Raw genomic sequence first — 16,915 nt, 5'->3', positions numbered from 1 at the left:
TCCGATGACAGGGCCAATCAAATCGCGAGGGGGGCCGGGCTACTTAGTAAACAGGAAACTTTCTAAGAAGAAGCATGGTGTCCCTCCGTGCTACGTACAGCACGAAAGTGCACTTAATTTAAAAAGCCTGGATGATAAAACATTTCGTGTCTGACATGGATTGATGTAATAATAATACACCATGAACTTATCGGACACAAATAGATCACAACACAATACCATTTAATCATTCGATGTTGTAAACTAGCTCGGTAAGCTAAGTTGAGCATTTTACAGGACCAGATAGTCACACGCTATTATCAGACCACTACTGTAGGTGTAGAATGAAATTGCTGCCCCAATTTCTAATAAGACACATGCCATTAAAAACGAGACATTTGGGAGCTTTGAAAGTCTTTGAGTAGCTTACTAAATAGATGGGAATGGCATAGTCTACCAAGCTAGTGGCTAGCTAACCTGTCGTCAATAACACAGAGCTAGGTATCCAGTCTTAATATAACCATTTAACAAGCCCCAAATGGCTCAACATTTCGCTGGTTGATCAAGGGGGGCCATGTGGTTGAGAACGAGGTATTTTTTAACTGTATAAGTGAAAACACGATTTATTAGGACACTTGTTTCGTTGTTTGTGGCTGTGGTCATCACATGCATTCACTGCTACGACGGCTCGAATTTGCCGCTCCACCTACAAAGGGGCCCTCGCTGGCTAGCTAACCTGTCGCCAATAACACAGAGCTAGGTATCCAGCCTTGTATTTTATGCCTGCCCTGCCCCAAATACTAATAAGATCCATGTCATTAAAAACGAGATATTTGGGAGCTTTGAAAGTCTGTAAGTCGCTTACTAAATAGATGGGAATGACACCTAGAGTCTGCCGAGCTAGCGGCTAGCCAATCTGTCGTCAATTACACAGAGCTAATATCCAGCCGTGTATTAGTTATGGGTATACAGCTAGCTAGCTAACACCGAACATGCCATGTTGACAACAATCATAAATATAACCATTTAACAAGCCCCAAATTGCTCAACATTTCGCTGGATGATCAAGAAGGGCCGTGTGGTTGAAAACGAGGCATTTTTGAACTATGTAAGTGAAAACACGATTTATTAGGAAACTTGTTTGTGGCTGTGGTGATCACACGCATTCACTGCTACGACAGCTCGGAGTTGGCGCTTCACAAGACAGCTGTGACGTTACACAGAAGTGTGTGGGGATTGGTTGTTTGCCATCCAATTGCGTGGCGTTGAGTCCTGAAGCAACCGTTTATCCCGCCCACACTGCTGCCCAGCCCTCCTAGACCCTGGTACAGCTTTTTTGCTGTACGGGTCTGGCTGGCTAGGCTATGAAAATGGTACACATTGACCTCTTGATATGCTGATTAATATTTGAAATGGAGGCATAGCAAAAAAGCTGAATTTTCAAGATGGAAGCCAAATCAAATATAACCAACCCATATCAATAAATCTTCCAGGCACTTAAATGTAAAAACATGAAACACCAAATACATACAATAACTTTTGAACAGATGGACAGATTTGTACCACATGTTATGTGCTAAAACTCTTGAATAGGTACACCAATTACATTTTTGAGGTCTCAAATGGGTAATATGGTAATATCACTGGTTTTCCGACAAATCACAGACTGGTAATATGGTAGTAGTGTTAAGTACAAATTCAAGGTTTTCGGGGGGTTGTTGGATATAGAGTACCTCTAGCAATTGGTGACAACTTCATAGACCTTGTGCTAAATATGCCTCGCATGACTACAAATTCAAAAGTGCCAAGATTTTAGATTGCTAGAGAGAAAGTTCATTTGTTTTTTTCATTTCGTGGACATGGTTATGATTGCTTACTTAAAAAAAAGCAATAGTTGATTACCATTTCTAGCTGAACAAGATTTTTGAACAAACTGCAATTCTGTCTATCCCATGTAAGTTGTATGGTATAGCTTGCCTGGTTAACACCAGTTGATCCCACAAATGAGAGTCTGGAGGTTACGTATCAAATTTCTCTTAGGAAACGTGTGGTTATGATTGCCTATGGTAATTTATTGGGCGTTACGAATGTGTCATTTGGCATATGCATAGCCCATAGCCAATCGTGTCAGTCTATTCAAACAAACTGCAGTCATCGCCTTATCATCCTTTCCTGTTCTCTGATTGGAGCCCAAGATCTGGGACCCTCGCTGAGGGATGGAATCCATGCTGTCTTTCAGATCAGAACGTATGTGCAAAGCAGCATGGGATTTCCCAGGCATGTTATATCCTATTGCCAACATCAATCAAACTGACAATAATAATTTAAAAAAAGTTAAAGCCCATTGGGAAACTCCAACTCCCATTGTCATTGTGACACAGCACTCCACAGCCCTCAAGTGAACACTGCACACTGCACACAACGAAATTGCATTCATGCCTCACCCGTGCAAGGGGGCAGCCCTCAGTGGCGCCCCATGGGGAGCAGTGTGGTGGGACGGTACCATGCTCAGGGTACCTCAGTCATGGAGGAGGATGGGGGAGAGCACTGGTTGATTACTCCCCCGACCAACCTGGCGGGTCGGGAGTCGAACCGGCAACCTCTGGGATGCAAGTCTGACGCCCTAACCGCTCACCCATGACTGCCCTTAAATAATGCCTAATTAAAAGATTTACATAAACTTTGAATGAATGGTTAATGGCACAGTTGGTACATGGGGACCACAAGGTCACCTCAGAGTATGTAAATTATATTGTGAAAACGACATAGTATAACTATATACAATATTAGGCTATGTTACGGTCGTTTCCACACGAACTAAGGAGTCTAACGCACGTGCGAGTCAAAGGGCCTGACAAACCCCTACGGCGCAATGAAGGTGAAGGCCGGCCTGCGCCGTGCCTAGGTGGGATCCCGCCGCTCCGGCGTGGGGCGCACCACCGGCCTGTCTCGCCCACTACGTCGGGGAGGTGGAGCAAGAGTGCGCGATAGTACCCGAGAGATGGTAAACTATGCCTGGGCAGGGCGGAGACAGAGGAAACTCTGGTGGAGGCCCGTAGCTGTCCTGACGTGCAAATCGGTCGTCCGACCTGGGTATAGGGGCGAAGGACTTATCGAACCATCTAGTAGCTGGTTCCCTCCAAAGTTTCCCTCAGGATAGCTGGCGATCGCTTGCAATTTTATCCGGTAAAGCGAATGACAAGAGGCACTGGGGCCGAAACGATTCTCAAACTTTAAATGGGTAAGAAGCCCGGCTCTCTGGCTTGGAGCCGGGTGTGGAATGCGAGTGGCCAGTGGGCCACTTTTGGTAAGCAGAAGTAGCACTGCGGGAGGAACCAAATGCTCATCAGACCCCAGAAAAGGTGTTGGTTGATATAGACAGTAGGACGGTGGCCATGGAAGTCGAAATCCGCTAAGGAGTGTGTAACAACTCACCTAGCCCTGAAAATGGATGGCGCTGGAGTGTCGGGCCCATACCCGGCCGTCGCCGGCAAGAGAGAGAGCAACCCTTAAGCCACGATGAGTAGGAGGGCCGCCGTGGTGGCGCGGAAGCCTAGGTTGCGGGCCCGGGTGGAGCTGCCGCGGGTGCAGATCTTGGTGGTAGTAGCAAATTTTCACAACTCACCTGCCGGATGTGTGTGTGTGTGTGCGTGTGCAAACTTTCTCATGTGAACCCCAGACAATTGGTGCATACGGCAGCCTCCACAGCTGGTGTGTGAATGTGTATGTATGTGTACTTTTAAAGCGCTTTGAGTCAACTTCATGAATATGATACTGCGCTATATAAATACTTCTTGTATTGAATTGCAATATGGGTCAGTCATATTTGATTTTGAAAATAGCGATTTGTTTTGCAGCACCTACACTTCTAGCACAGTATAAATATCAAGAAGTATATGTGTGCTGATTGCATGCTCCTGTTACAAAGTGCATGGTGGTTTCACACATATTTGATTTGTCAGCTAATTCAGATCTTTTTCTTTCATGCCTTCATTTCTAATATGAATGAGCATATTAAGAAGTACCTGTGTACCAATTTTCATGCTTTTACCACAAAATGCCTGGTAGTTAATATGGGTTGGCTATATAGGATTTGGTGGCCATGTAGTTTTCATAGTGAGAAGTCTGCACACTTAGAATCCTTTTTTTGTATTTAATTCTTTCATGGCAGGATAACGTTTCGAAACGTAGGTCGAAAGGAGATCGAAACGTTATCCTGCCATGAAAAATTAAAATACAAAATGGATTCTAAGGGTGCGGACTTCTCGCTTTGAAAAGTATAGTTGGCCTTCGTCCTGCACCTTTCCCTGGGATGTGCTCAATGCTCTCCTTCAACATCTTGAAAATTCTGCATTTTTCATGGTAATTCCACATCTAATATTAATCAGTACAAAAACAAGGAAATATGTACCAATTTTCATGCTTCTACTGCAAAGATAATGGATTGATGATTCCTGTTATTTGGGTCGGCCATATTGGATTGGCGGCCATTTTGAATATTTCAATTTTGGTTTTACACAAAAAAATCATTTCTAATGTTAATAAGTACATCATAAAGTATATTTACCAAATTTCAGGGTTTTATGATGCAGTGCATAATGGTTTCACTAATATGGGTAGGCCATATTTGATTTGGCAGCCATTGTGAAAATGATGCATTTATCGCGATGCCTTCAATGCTACTATTAATCAGCATATGAAGAAGTATATGTGTACCGATTTTATGCTTTTACTCAAAAGTGCACGATCGATTCACCCATCCGCTGGACTATTAGGGAAACTTAAATAATTTCGACCTTTAAGTTAAAAAAATCAAATGACTCAAACACCTGTCATAATGGTGATTTCCTTAGTCAGTTTACACCTCAATATTGATCCCAGGTTCAGACAAATGCAGTTCTGGTGTTCTAACTTGTCACTAAAAAGCCACCAGTGCTCCACCCCAAAAAGGGACTGATTTCACAATAAATTACTCAAGGAAGCAATACTCACTTTACTGTTCTTGAGATTTTCACCACTGGCAGCATCACCAGTAGACCTGCATCTGATCTGGCATTAGATCCATAATCCACCAGGTTAAACTCCTCCACGTCCTGCTCTGACATGAGCATCACAAAGGCCAGAGCTGACAGCTGGGAAAGAGAGAGATCCTCTCTTTCTTCTTTTGCCTTCTGCAGGTAACCCTGGACTTCCTCCATCAGAGACTGGTCATTCAGTTCGTTCAGGCAGTGGAACAGGTTGATGCATCTCTCTGGGTTTCGAGCTTCTCTGATCTTCTTCTTGATGTATGTGACTGTTTTCTTTGTGTCCAGTGAGCAGTGTCCCTCTTGTGGTAGAAGATCTTCTAGGCGTTTCTGGTTGGAATCCAGTGAGAGGCCCAGAAGAAACCTCAGGAAAAGGTCAAGGTGTCCATGTTCGTCCTTTAAAGCCAGTTTCACTGCAGTCTGGTGTAGTTCATGGAGTCTGTTAGCACTTAGCAGTGATTGAAGCTGAGAGGTGCCCCTCTCTCTTCTGAAGAAGTTCAGAAACACAGACTTTACAGACTTTACAGGCTTTACAGACTTCCTTCTGAAGTTCAAAAACACATATAAAGCTGCAAGGAACTCCTGAATGCTCAGATGAACAAAGCAGAACACTTTCTTCTGGTACAGCCCGGACTCCTCCCTGAAGATCTGGGTGCACACTCCTGAGTATACTGAGGCCTCTTTGTCATCCATGCCACACTCTCTCAAGTCCTTTTCATAGAAGATAAGATTGCCCTTCTCCAACTGCTGGAAAGCCAGTCGGCCCAGGGACAGAATGGCATTCTGATCACAGATGTCTGTGTCTTTGTTACAGGTAACTTTGTACTTCTGACTTATGTGCTTGGCATGTATGATGAGGAAGTATATGTACATCTGGGTCAACGAAGCTGGAAAATCATCACTCTTACCTTCAGTCAGGATAGACACCAGAACAGTGACTGCCATCCAACAGAAGACTGGAATGTGGCACATGATGTAGAGGCTCCTGGATGACTTCAGATGTGTGATGATTTTGCTGGTCTTTTCTTGATCGTCAATATTTTTCTTGAAATATTCCTCCTTCTGCAGATCAGTGAAACCCCGCACTTCTGTCACCTTGTCCACACAGTCAGATGGGATCTGACTGGCTGCTGCTGGTCGGGAGGTGATCCATATTTGAGCAGAGGGGAGCAGATTCCCTTTGATGAGGTTTGTCAGAAGGATGTCCACTGAGGCAGGTTCTGATACTTTGCGGATGTCTTCATTATGTTCAAAATCCAGACGAAGCCTACTTTCATCCAGACCATCAAAGATGAAGGCAATGTTGTATTTTTCATCCGTGGAGAAGATAAGGTCGGTTGTTTCACTGAAGAAGTGATGAATGAATTCCATGAGAGTGTATTCCTTTTCTTTCATCAGATTTATCTCCCGAAAAGGCACAGGAAGCAGGAAGTGAATATCCTGATTGGCTTTTCCTTCAGCCCAGTCCAGAATGAACTTCTGCACAGAGACTGTCTTCCCAATTCCTGCTACTCCCTTTGTCATCACTCTTCTGATGATGTCTTTTCCAGGTATGGGCTTGAAGATGTCGGTGTACTTGATAGTTTTTTCCCCCTCAGTTGTCTTTTTCTTCGAAGCCATCTCAATCTGTCTGACCTCATGTTCAGTACTGACCTCAACACATTCCCCCTCCGTGATGTATAGCTCTGTGTAGATCTTCTCCAGAGATTCAGAATGTCCCTGCTTTGGGATGACTCCACAAACTTTTTGGAACTTCTTAGATAGCTTTTCTTTGAGCGCTTGTTGGCATTTTGGAAACAGCCCATCTAATATATAGATGGTTCAAAACACACATGCATCATAAACACACATGCATTAATGTTTCCACATATATACAGATATTTCTAAAGAACTGTAGGAGACCATCTATCAAGATATGATTTATTCAAATAAAATGCACAGATAAAGAAAATGTGCACACATACAGTTAATAGTGGGATCCGTGAAATGCCCCCACTTTATGAAATCATGCTTTTCTTTTGAATACTTTACCTAGTTACCCAGTTTACGTAGTAAATATAGTGTGCCTATTAAAGGGAGTATGTATTATCTTACCGGATAGATAGTAAAAGTAATGTAAAGAGTAAGCAGAACATACCAGGCTTCTTTGCTGGTTGTGCCAGAGTTGAGGTCTCAGCACCTGGAGGACAGAGGAAACCTGTGACCCTTTACCCAGAGTTGGCTCAAGAAATAACTCCAACAAAACGCCGCCTCACAGACCACATGCTATCCTACAAATCAGCGTTTAACAACGCATGTTCCAGCTACTATTCTGGCATCATCCATTCTGCTTCCTCAAACCCACACTCTCTGTTCCCCACCATTAACATACTCCTCAAATCTCATAACCTGGAACTAGCTCAAGAAACAGCTATACTCCTCAAACCTCACGACAACATTTCATCTTCTTTCACCCCTGAGAAATGAACTCATATCATTTTTCAATTCAAAAACTTGCCTCATCCCCCTCAACACAGACATCATGAGCTCCTCCTTCACCTCTGGCATTGTCCCCCCACCTATCAAACTGGCAGCCATCACTCCTCTCCTTGTAAAACGTGGCTTCAACTGATGATCTCAACAACTACAGACCCGTCTCCATCAACCTTTACATTCCTGTGAAAACATCTTGTAACAACCACTGCAACTCAACACCCTCAAGGTTCAGTCTCGGGCAGCATTCTCTTCATTCTGTACAATCTTCCCCTTGGACACATCATCCAACGCCATGGACTCCAATTCGATTGCTATTTTGACAATACCCAGCTTTACATCACCACTAAAACCATCTCTCCTGCCATCCTCTCCAACTTACTGACATTACAACCCGAATTAATTGTTACTTCCTCCAAGTAAATAGCTACAACCCTCATCTTTGGCCCAAAGTCCTTCCTTCCCACCTCTCAGAACTTCTCAATCTGTAGCGATGGCCTCTCTTTCACTCCCTCATCAGAAACCTTGGAATCTCCATGGACCCCATACTACACTACTACTTCAGAGGGTCTGTAGAGTGAAAAAGGAGTAACTTTAGGTTGAATCTTCACTCTATGCTGACAAACAGAAAGCTTTCTAGAATACAATTATTGTACTGTACATTGTGGTTGCCATGCATGTGTAAGAGGGCATGCACTCTCTAAACTCCCAAAAGTAGAACAAATAAAAAGCCCATCATCGATCAGATTAAGCCACTCACCAAAGAGGTATTTCCAGAGGGCAGGGTCCACTTCTGCAAGAACATCAAGAAATCTCTCACAGGCCAGTTCGCCCTTGTTCCACAACATGTCAACGAGGCACCTCACTTGGTCTTCAATCACGAGGTGTTTTTGCAAAACCATGTTTGACTCATAACGCGTAATCACAGCAGATCTACCAGAGATCTCTGTCTGAAGGCCGTCCAGAGCAGCTTTGAGAGAGGCCTCACCAATCCTGTTGATCAGCTCCCTGCGACCCTTAGACACACGATCTGTGAGGAAACATATTTTTCAGGTAGTCAAGAAACACTCTGAAGAGAGGCACAGGGGCAAATATTTGTGACTGATGTGCTTGTGTTTTGTGTCGGTGAGGATCCGGACTTTTTAGAATCTGTGTACAGACATCTGGTTTAAAGCTTTACAATAACATAAAATTACAAACACACGCACTTGCTATATTCTATTCATGTTCATCAAGATTTGATATCCATGTGTAATACGTAGTAATAATACGAATCTATTTGATGCCTTTACTCACATTGAAACACATTATAAGACATGGGTATTGAGGTATATTCAGGTAGCCATTTGTAGTTTTTTTTCTCTCCTTGAAGCCCATTATAAGATGTGGCTATTGAACTACAAAAATGCCCTCTTCAGTAAGCCTAGTGTGTAGTCTATTCTCTCATTGAAACCCATAATAAGACATGGTTATTGCACTACGATGGCATCTCTCACCTGCTGCCCCAACACCGTCCTCGGTCTCTTGCTCGCCTGTTTGGGAGTCATTCACGTCTTCTTCAGCATCACCAGCTAACATTGACCAGGGAACAGCAATTTGTAGTTTTTCATCCCATTGAAGCCCATCATGAAACGAGAAAATAATAACCAGAGACTTGTTCATCAGTTTTAGCCCTCACATGAGTCCCACCACTCACACAGTCAATCACCGGGCTTCGGAGTGAGATTCTCTCCATTTCTGAAGCCCATGATGAAAAATGCAGGATATGGATTCAAATCATGTGAGTAACCAGTGACCAGTTAAATGTCAGGAAGCAAAATGACCTTTGTTTATTTTGAGTTAGCCATGACAGCTAGCGATAATAAGAGCCAGCTTTCCACAATGCACTGCTATCCTAGCTGTCACTCGATTTTAAAGCAACATTACAGGTATCCTTTACAAAGTGCATTATTACCCAGGTCAAAAATGTTTGTACTTAAGTGTGTTTTACATATATTTAATTTTCGATAAGTATATTTTAAGTACACTATATTTTTTAAGTACAGTACTTAAATATGTTTTTTTAAAATATACTTATAGTTGAGTGTATTTTAATCACATTTTAAATACATGTATATTTTTAAAGTAATGTACTTAAATATAGTTTTAGAAAATATACTGTTAGTGTATTGTACTTTAAGTGTATTTTAAATGTATTGGTATTTTTAAAGTAATGTGCTAAAGTGTGGTATTAGAAAATATGCTATTAGCGTATTGTATTTAAGTGTATTAGAAGTGTATTTGTATTTTTAAAGTAATGCGCTAAAGTGTGGTATTAGAAAATATACTATTAGTGCATTGTATTTAAGTGTATTTTAAGTGTATTTGTATTTCTAAAGTAATGTGCTAAAATATGGTTTTAGAAATATATTAGTGTATTCCATTTTAAGTGTATTTTAAGTGTATTTGTATTTCTAAAGTAATGTGCTAAAGTGTGGTATTAGACAATATACTATTAGTGTATTGTATTTTAAGTGTATTTTAAATGTATTCTAAATGTATTTGTATTTTAAAAGAAATGTGCTAAAGTGTGGTATTAGAAAATATACTATTAGTGTATTGTATTTAAGTGTATTTTAAGTGTATTTGTATTTTTAAAGTAATGTGCTAAAGTGTGGTATTAGAAAATATACTATTAATGTATTGTATTTTAAGTGCATTGTAAATGCATTTGTATTTTTAATTTTTTTTAGGGTCGCATTCGCACAGGATTATAACTAGTTTTACAGTGGGTAATTTCTCCGAACTGCTTCACAGATCTTTACTGACATGGCGCGTTCAGACACAGATATTATTAGGCTACTTTACCACAAGTCTCCTCATTAAACTAGACCCATCCGAGTAGGGTGAGAGGGAGAGAGAGAGAGCGTGCGAGAGACCGAGTGCTCCGTGTGCTTGGGTGTGTGTGTGTGTGTGTGTGTTTGTGAGCGAGAGAGGGAGGGAGAGAGATTCCTTTCAACTCACATTATGTTGGTTAAGATTATACAGGCAAGGAAGCAGCGCATCCAAACCTTTAAGCATATGTTGAAAACCTCTCTTCTCCGCCAAATAAATTGGAAGCATATCCGTAGTAGATAGTTCTAGGCTAATTGCATCCGTGATTGCTTTCCACCTTGCTCCACTCTTGTGGTAGGGTAGTAGAGTAGTTTATTTAGCATTTTCTCCGGGAGATGTTTTTGTTTCAAACATCACCTTTTTTGAACAGGAGCCCGTATTCCTCCACCCGTTTCACTATATTTCTGTCAAACTATTTTACTTACCACGTTTGTTTGTGCATGTAATGGGGGAGGAGACACAGAGAATGCACTAGGTAGGCTTATGTCTCCGGAGGTCTTGGCGAACGTAATGCAGTGGGTGCGCTGTGCGCTTGGATACATAAGCTGCATAGGGACAGAGGATTAAAAAAAAAATCGTATAACGCGATTTCTCAAAAAACAAATCGATTTGACATTCAAACTCGATTTTAAAATCACATCGATTTTTTGCCTAGGCCTATCGCGCACCCAAAGACATTAATTTTTTCCAAGAAGTTGAGCGCGTCCTCTGACAAAACTTGGGGTGAATTCTAACCTCAATCTCTCCCTCCCTGGGTCATGTCTCGTATCTCCGACTGATCCTCTACTCTTCCCCTGATTGAACCATCTCCTCAACCTCCTCTTAATTCCCACGCCACCTGTGTAGTGTGCTCTTTGATGCTCTGGCAGCCCCACTGTCCCTACCTGAGGTCTGATGCAGATGTTTATTTCCAGTGCTTACCTCTGACTTTAGGTGGAGATTCTGACTCCTCAGCATCTGTTTAGAGACATTTTGGTTAAAGGTTTACAATAACAACATTACAAACACACACTTGCAATATTCTATTCATGTTCATCAAGCTTTGATATCCATGTGCAAATAAGTACAGCCTATTTGATGTCTTTTCACACATTGAAACCCATTATAAGACATGGGTATTGACCCACTAAGGGGTCTTACACACCAGGGCGGTAAACAGTTGCGGAACGGCCGCGTTTTTTACCGGCGTTGGTGAAAATACATTGAAACATCTGTCCTTACACACTAACCGGTGGAAATCGAGCTTCAGCGGCGCGGGAGCCGGCTCCACGCCGCACTGCATTTGGAAAATAGAACTCAACGTATTTTTCACGCCGGCGACCGGCGGTGTCTCATTCAAATGAATGGCAAAGTAGCATGCTAGCTTTGGCTGTGGGGAGGGTTTTGAACAGGACTGGCCGTGCACGCCGACGCTGTCAGTGTGAAAGGCAGAGAAAAACACACCGGCCGAAACTAAGCAGAAAGACCGCGTTCGTCCTGCGACCATTCCGTTCGGCTTTGGTATGTTTGACCCCTAACAAGGCATATTCAGGTAGCCATTTGTAGTCGTTTCTCTCTTTGAAACCCATTATAAGATGTGGCTATTGAACTACAAAAATGCCCCCATCAGTAAACCTAGTGTGTAGTCTCTTCTCTCATATAAACCCATAATAAGACATGGCTATTGAACTACAAATGGCATCTCTCACCTGCTGCTCCAATACCGTCCTTGGTCTCTTGCTCGCCTGTTTGGGAGTCCATCATGTCTTCTTCAGAAACATTGACCAGGGATCAGCGATTTGTAGTTTTTTATCCTATTGAAGACCATCATGCAACATGAAAATGTTAACCAGAGACGAGTTCATCAGTTTGGTCCCTCACATGAGTCCAACCACTCACACCTGATTGGATATTTGGCTTGAACACTCACATCTAATATTTCCAGCAAAGGCCAGGGGCCTCATTTATCATCAGTTTGTAGAATGCCTTCTAAATTGCGTCCTACGAGTGGAATATAGAATGGTCGCAAGTACAGAAAAATCGGGATTTATCAAACGTGCGTTGGCTACTCCTACGCACACCTCTCCATGATAAATCTCACACCTTCCAAATCACCCTTGAGGGTACTGCCACAGCAACGAGTTCTGTACCTTTATTTCTGAGAGTTTATAGTTTGAGGACATGAGTCGTGAGATGTGAACTTTTAAATCATTAAATTCCCTTGTGCAGTGTGAGAAGGAGCTTAATACCTACGATTGAAAATATCGCACAGTGTATGCCCGCCTTGAGCTAGTTGTGAACAGAAAATGACCCTAGTAGTCATGGTCGCTCTAAGCAGAGCCGCAAGGAGCTTCTTCTCAGAGTTGTGTGACAATGTAGAACTAACTAGATTGCATTCTCACAGAAAATGCTGGAAGCGGGCTTGCCTTTTGGGGCAGAGATGAAACAAAGTACTACTGAGAAAACAAAGTTAAAAGAAATGTTGGAAAAAATCCATCAACCCAGTCAGAAGTTATGGGCCAAACAATTCAGCCATCTTGGATTCAGCCATCTTGAAAGTGTTGTAGCTCTGCGTTTTGAGGATATACTAAATGACATACATGGTATATTAAGTTGGCTAAGGAACACTGCATATGATATAATTTTGGAAATCAACTTGTGTCCAAGTAGGATTCGAACTCCCAACCTCCATATCTCTAATCCAGCACTTTTGCCATTGATACTAAATGACATACATGGCATTTGAAGTTGGCTAAGGAACACTGCATATGATATAATTTTGAAAATCAACATGTGTCCGAGTGGGATTCGAACTCCCAACCTCCATATCTCTAATCCAGCACATTTGCCATTGATACTAAATGACATACATGGCATTTTAAATTGGCTAAGGAACACTGCATATGATATAATTTTGAAAATCAACATGTGTCTGAGTGGGATTCGAACTCCCAACCTCCATATCTCTAATCCAGCAGCATTCCCATTGAGCCAAGCAGCTGGCTGTCTTAAACATTCCAGCTAGACAATATCAGATTGCATTGAAGAGCTGAACAATAGACTTCTAGAATTTTAGTTGCAGGTGCTCGTTAAGAATAGAATGTTGAGAGAAAGTGACCGTTGAGATGGAGCCCTTTATTGGCTGCACCTGTTCTGATTGACTGTATGGCAGTTAATATGGTGCTGTAAGGCAGAGGGCAGAATCCAAAACAGTTTCTAGGGCTTTAGATGATCGTTGTAAAAAACTAAAAGGAATTGGGACGTGTCCTGCTCACAGATCGGAGTCATATGTTTGATCTCTCTAACAGTCCTTGAATGAAGTTTATAGGTTAAACGGTTCAGTCACAAATAGACCTCTTGTGGGACATGCGATGACCTCTTGAAAAAGGCAATGGGAAAAGCCCATGTTAAATCCCTGTCATTTTTACACACCTGCCATTTAAAAAGTAATGGGAGTTGGGAGATGAAACTTTGACAATTTGGAGACATCCCATAGAGCTCGCTAACAACGCGTCAACTAAACTTCTAGGTGAAAGTGTTGATGTTTTATGACCGAAAAAGCCTCCTACAATCTAATCTCTAGAGTGGCGGAACCTTGGTTCATGAAGGTTCTACCATTGTTTTCAATGGGGACCCAAACTTGCACAAAATCGCCAAAAACAGGAAAACGACAAGAGACACGGACACGCTATATCACTAGAAATGATCTCCAAGCCGAGCCGGTCGTTTTAGTGTTTGAACGGTGTCTCTATCTCGAAAGGCCTAGGAGGAGATCCATCTTCTATTTTTACTGCCCTGCACAAGAGAACCAATAATAAAGAAATAAAGAAATAAACAGGACTTAGAGATTACTAGAATCGGGCGTTGCTCTGCAAGCCCGCTTAATTAACGTTTTTGCTCGCCATATCTTTCCACCATGCCTGCCAAATGCTTGTTCTTCTTATAAAATCTTAAGAGATAAAGCGCTATTTTTCGTCGTTTTAATAAATATATATAGCCATAATAATTATTTCTTAATGTAAATATCTTTATTATTAATCAATAATTGATAATTTATTCCCTCGACGATTGACAAAGAATTTTTAACCGAATGCCAATCCCTAGTGTGTACAGACGTGGCTCTGAGTAGGCCCTACATGACTTATTGTAAGTCACGTGACTTTTCAGTGCTGAAGCAGGATGTGCGTGTGTGTTTTTTTTTCTTCTTCTTCAAAAGTGCACGCACCCTGTCAGAGCCTTTTAAACATATTCAGACGAAATCAAAACTGCAAATTTTAACTTTAACAGTTGTTTTGTTAAAACACCAACACAAATAAAATAAAACCAATATGTGCAATGTTGCCTTGGTCAGGGACAGTTATGACATCGCATAAACTTAAGAGATACATGAAGTGGTCATTGCTATTCTAATAAGAGCAAGTTCATAACAGGGCCTTATTGTGAGTTTCTTTGTAAATACTATAAACATTCTTACACAACAGGGTTAAGCCATCACATACCTTGTTCAGCCACTACTGAGTAACAAAACAGTCATAACAGAGGTCTTATCGTAACACTTTATTATTATTGTCACAGTTATTACAATTATTATAACTATTTGACAGCCTAAACATGCAAAATAACAAGTGTCACCTACCTTGCTGTGTGTCTTCGAGGGAGAGAAAAGAGCAGTCATCTGTCCGTCGTCTCTGCCTCTGCCTCCACTTCTTGAAACAGGAAGTGGTTTTATTTTGAAACGTTGCAAACTAACCAACAGCAGCTTCTATTTGTAACGGTGCAGATCCACCACTCACATCAAAGCGTAATCACCTGCCACTGCCTTTGTGCAGTGCAATATATGACTCATAGTTTTGCCATGCATACAAACTGGTGATTTCACGTGAAATCAGACATAATTATGATCTAATCAAGACAAATTCTGTGCCGCCGGTTGAGAATCAAAAGTGTCTGATATCATATGAAATGACACAAACAATGACCATATGACAAATTTATTAAAGTAGTAGACGGTGGCCTTAGTGAGACAAGACAGTACGTGGAGACGTGACTCGTGACATATTGTAACGCATGTGACACTTCAGAGATGAAACTGGATGGGGATTTTGTTTCTCAATTTGTTACGGGTTACTTTAAAAAAAAATACTGAGTTACGAGTTATCATGCTGGTGTTGTCACTGCTTTCTTCTCCCCACAGATCTCATTTGATTGCTGTGCCGAGCTGGTACAGATCTGATATGGCAGCTAGGGAGAAGAGAGATGGGAGGAGACACACACACACACACACAGCAAACATGCATTCACTAACACACACATGCACACACATCCAGAGAAAAGGGGTTACTAAGAAGACGTCAGTGAAAGGAAGAGAGGAAGATCGATAAGAGAGAATAGGAACGAGTCATCGCTGCTCTGGAACACTTTCAAAGTCTTGATGTGCAGCAGCACCCACTCTCAAGAGACCAGAGTCTTGAATGGTCCCCCTTAAAGGGGTATGCCACTATTTTGGGGCTTAATACTGTTAAAATCGATGGCCAGGGTTTATAAAGGTGGTAAAGTGTCTTATTTTTCAAGTTAAGCGTTGTCTTGCTTTAAGACAAGTTAAAAGAGGGAATATGTCGCTAAGCTAGTGAAAGTCAATGGATCCGTGTAGCATGCCGTGTAGCACCATTGACTTTCACTAGCTTAGCGACATATTACCTGCCGCCACCGGCCGTCGCATTAGGTCCTTCGTGGCATGTGAATGCTCTAGGGTAGGGTCATGAACTGATTCGAGTTTGGAGGTCAACACTTTCAAGATGGCTGAATTCAAGATGGCCGAATTTTTGTTTGGCCCATAACTTCTGACCGGGTGGATGAATTTGTCCCAGATTTGGTGTGTGAATGCTGTAGGGTAGGTTCATGAACTGATATGAGTTTGGTGGTCAACACTTTCAAGATTGCGGAATTTTCATTTGGCCAATAACTTCTGTCTGGGTGGATTGATTTGCCCAGTAACACCTTATTTTAATGGGTCACCATTTCAGTCGATGTACCACATTAGGTACAGTGTAATAACCAGTGTAATAATATTTAACACCATGTAATACTATTGTAATACCAGTGTAACAATTAGGGGTGTAAAGATAACCGATTTTGGATCGGTTATCGTTATGCAACATTTAATCGCATCGAATCGACATTCAAACACACCGAATCACTAAATATTTGTTATGAATCGTCCCTGAATCGAATCGTAGCCTGTGAATCGTGATTATTTTATTTTTTAATACTAAGGGGAGCGTTGGAAGGGTTTTGATGAGGTCAATTGGGAAGCTTACGATGAGAACTGCTCTACCATGATGTAGTTTAAAAACCTATCTATCTATCTATCTATCTATCTATCTATCTATCTATCTATCTATCTATCTATCTATCTATCTATCTGTCTATCTGTCTGTCTATCTGTCTATCTATCTATCTATCTATCTATCTATCTATCTATCTATCTATCTATCTATCTATCTATCTATCTATCTAATGGGGTGTAAAGATAACCGATTTTGGATCGGTTATCGTTATGCAACATTGAATTGCACCAAATCGACATA

General features: G+C 41.6%; 1 protein-coding gene and 1 long non-coding RNA gene across 2 annotated transcripts in view; both read right to left on the bottom strand.

The window, feature by feature from the left end:
* Positions 1-6,613, bottom strand: part of LOC134446379 (NACHT, LRR and PYD domains-containing protein 12-like) — a 10,822-nt gene extending 4,209 nt beyond the window's left edge. Inside the window, exon 1 of the mRNA XM_063195743.1 lies at positions 4,972-6,613. Coding sequence (XP_063051813.1) covers positions 4,972-6,527 — 1,556 coding nt within the window. The 5' untranslated portion in view covers positions 6,528-6,613. The remainder of the gene's footprint in view (positions 1-4,971) is intronic.
* A 480-nt stretch (positions 6,614-7,093) lies between these two features.
* Positions 7,094-9,053, bottom strand: LOC134446420 (uncharacterized). Its single transcript, XR_010034417.1, has 3 exons — positions 8,972-9,053; positions 8,236-8,505; positions 7,094-7,182 (listed from the first exon to the last, which is right to left on the bottom strand). It is a non-coding gene; the product is annotated as an uncharacterized LOC134446420 (long non-coding RNA).
* Between the last annotated feature and the right edge of the window lie 7,862 nt (positions 9,054-16,915).

This window comes from Engraulis encrasicolus, chromosome 1, assembly GCF_034702125.1.
Source record: "Engraulis encrasicolus isolate BLACKSEA-1 chromosome 1, IST_EnEncr_1.0, whole genome shotgun sequence".
Lineage (NCBI taxonomy): Eukaryota > Metazoa > Chordata > Actinopteri > Clupeiformes > Engraulidae > Engraulis > Engraulis encrasicolus.
This window is presented reverse-complemented; position numbering and strand designations above follow the sequence as displayed.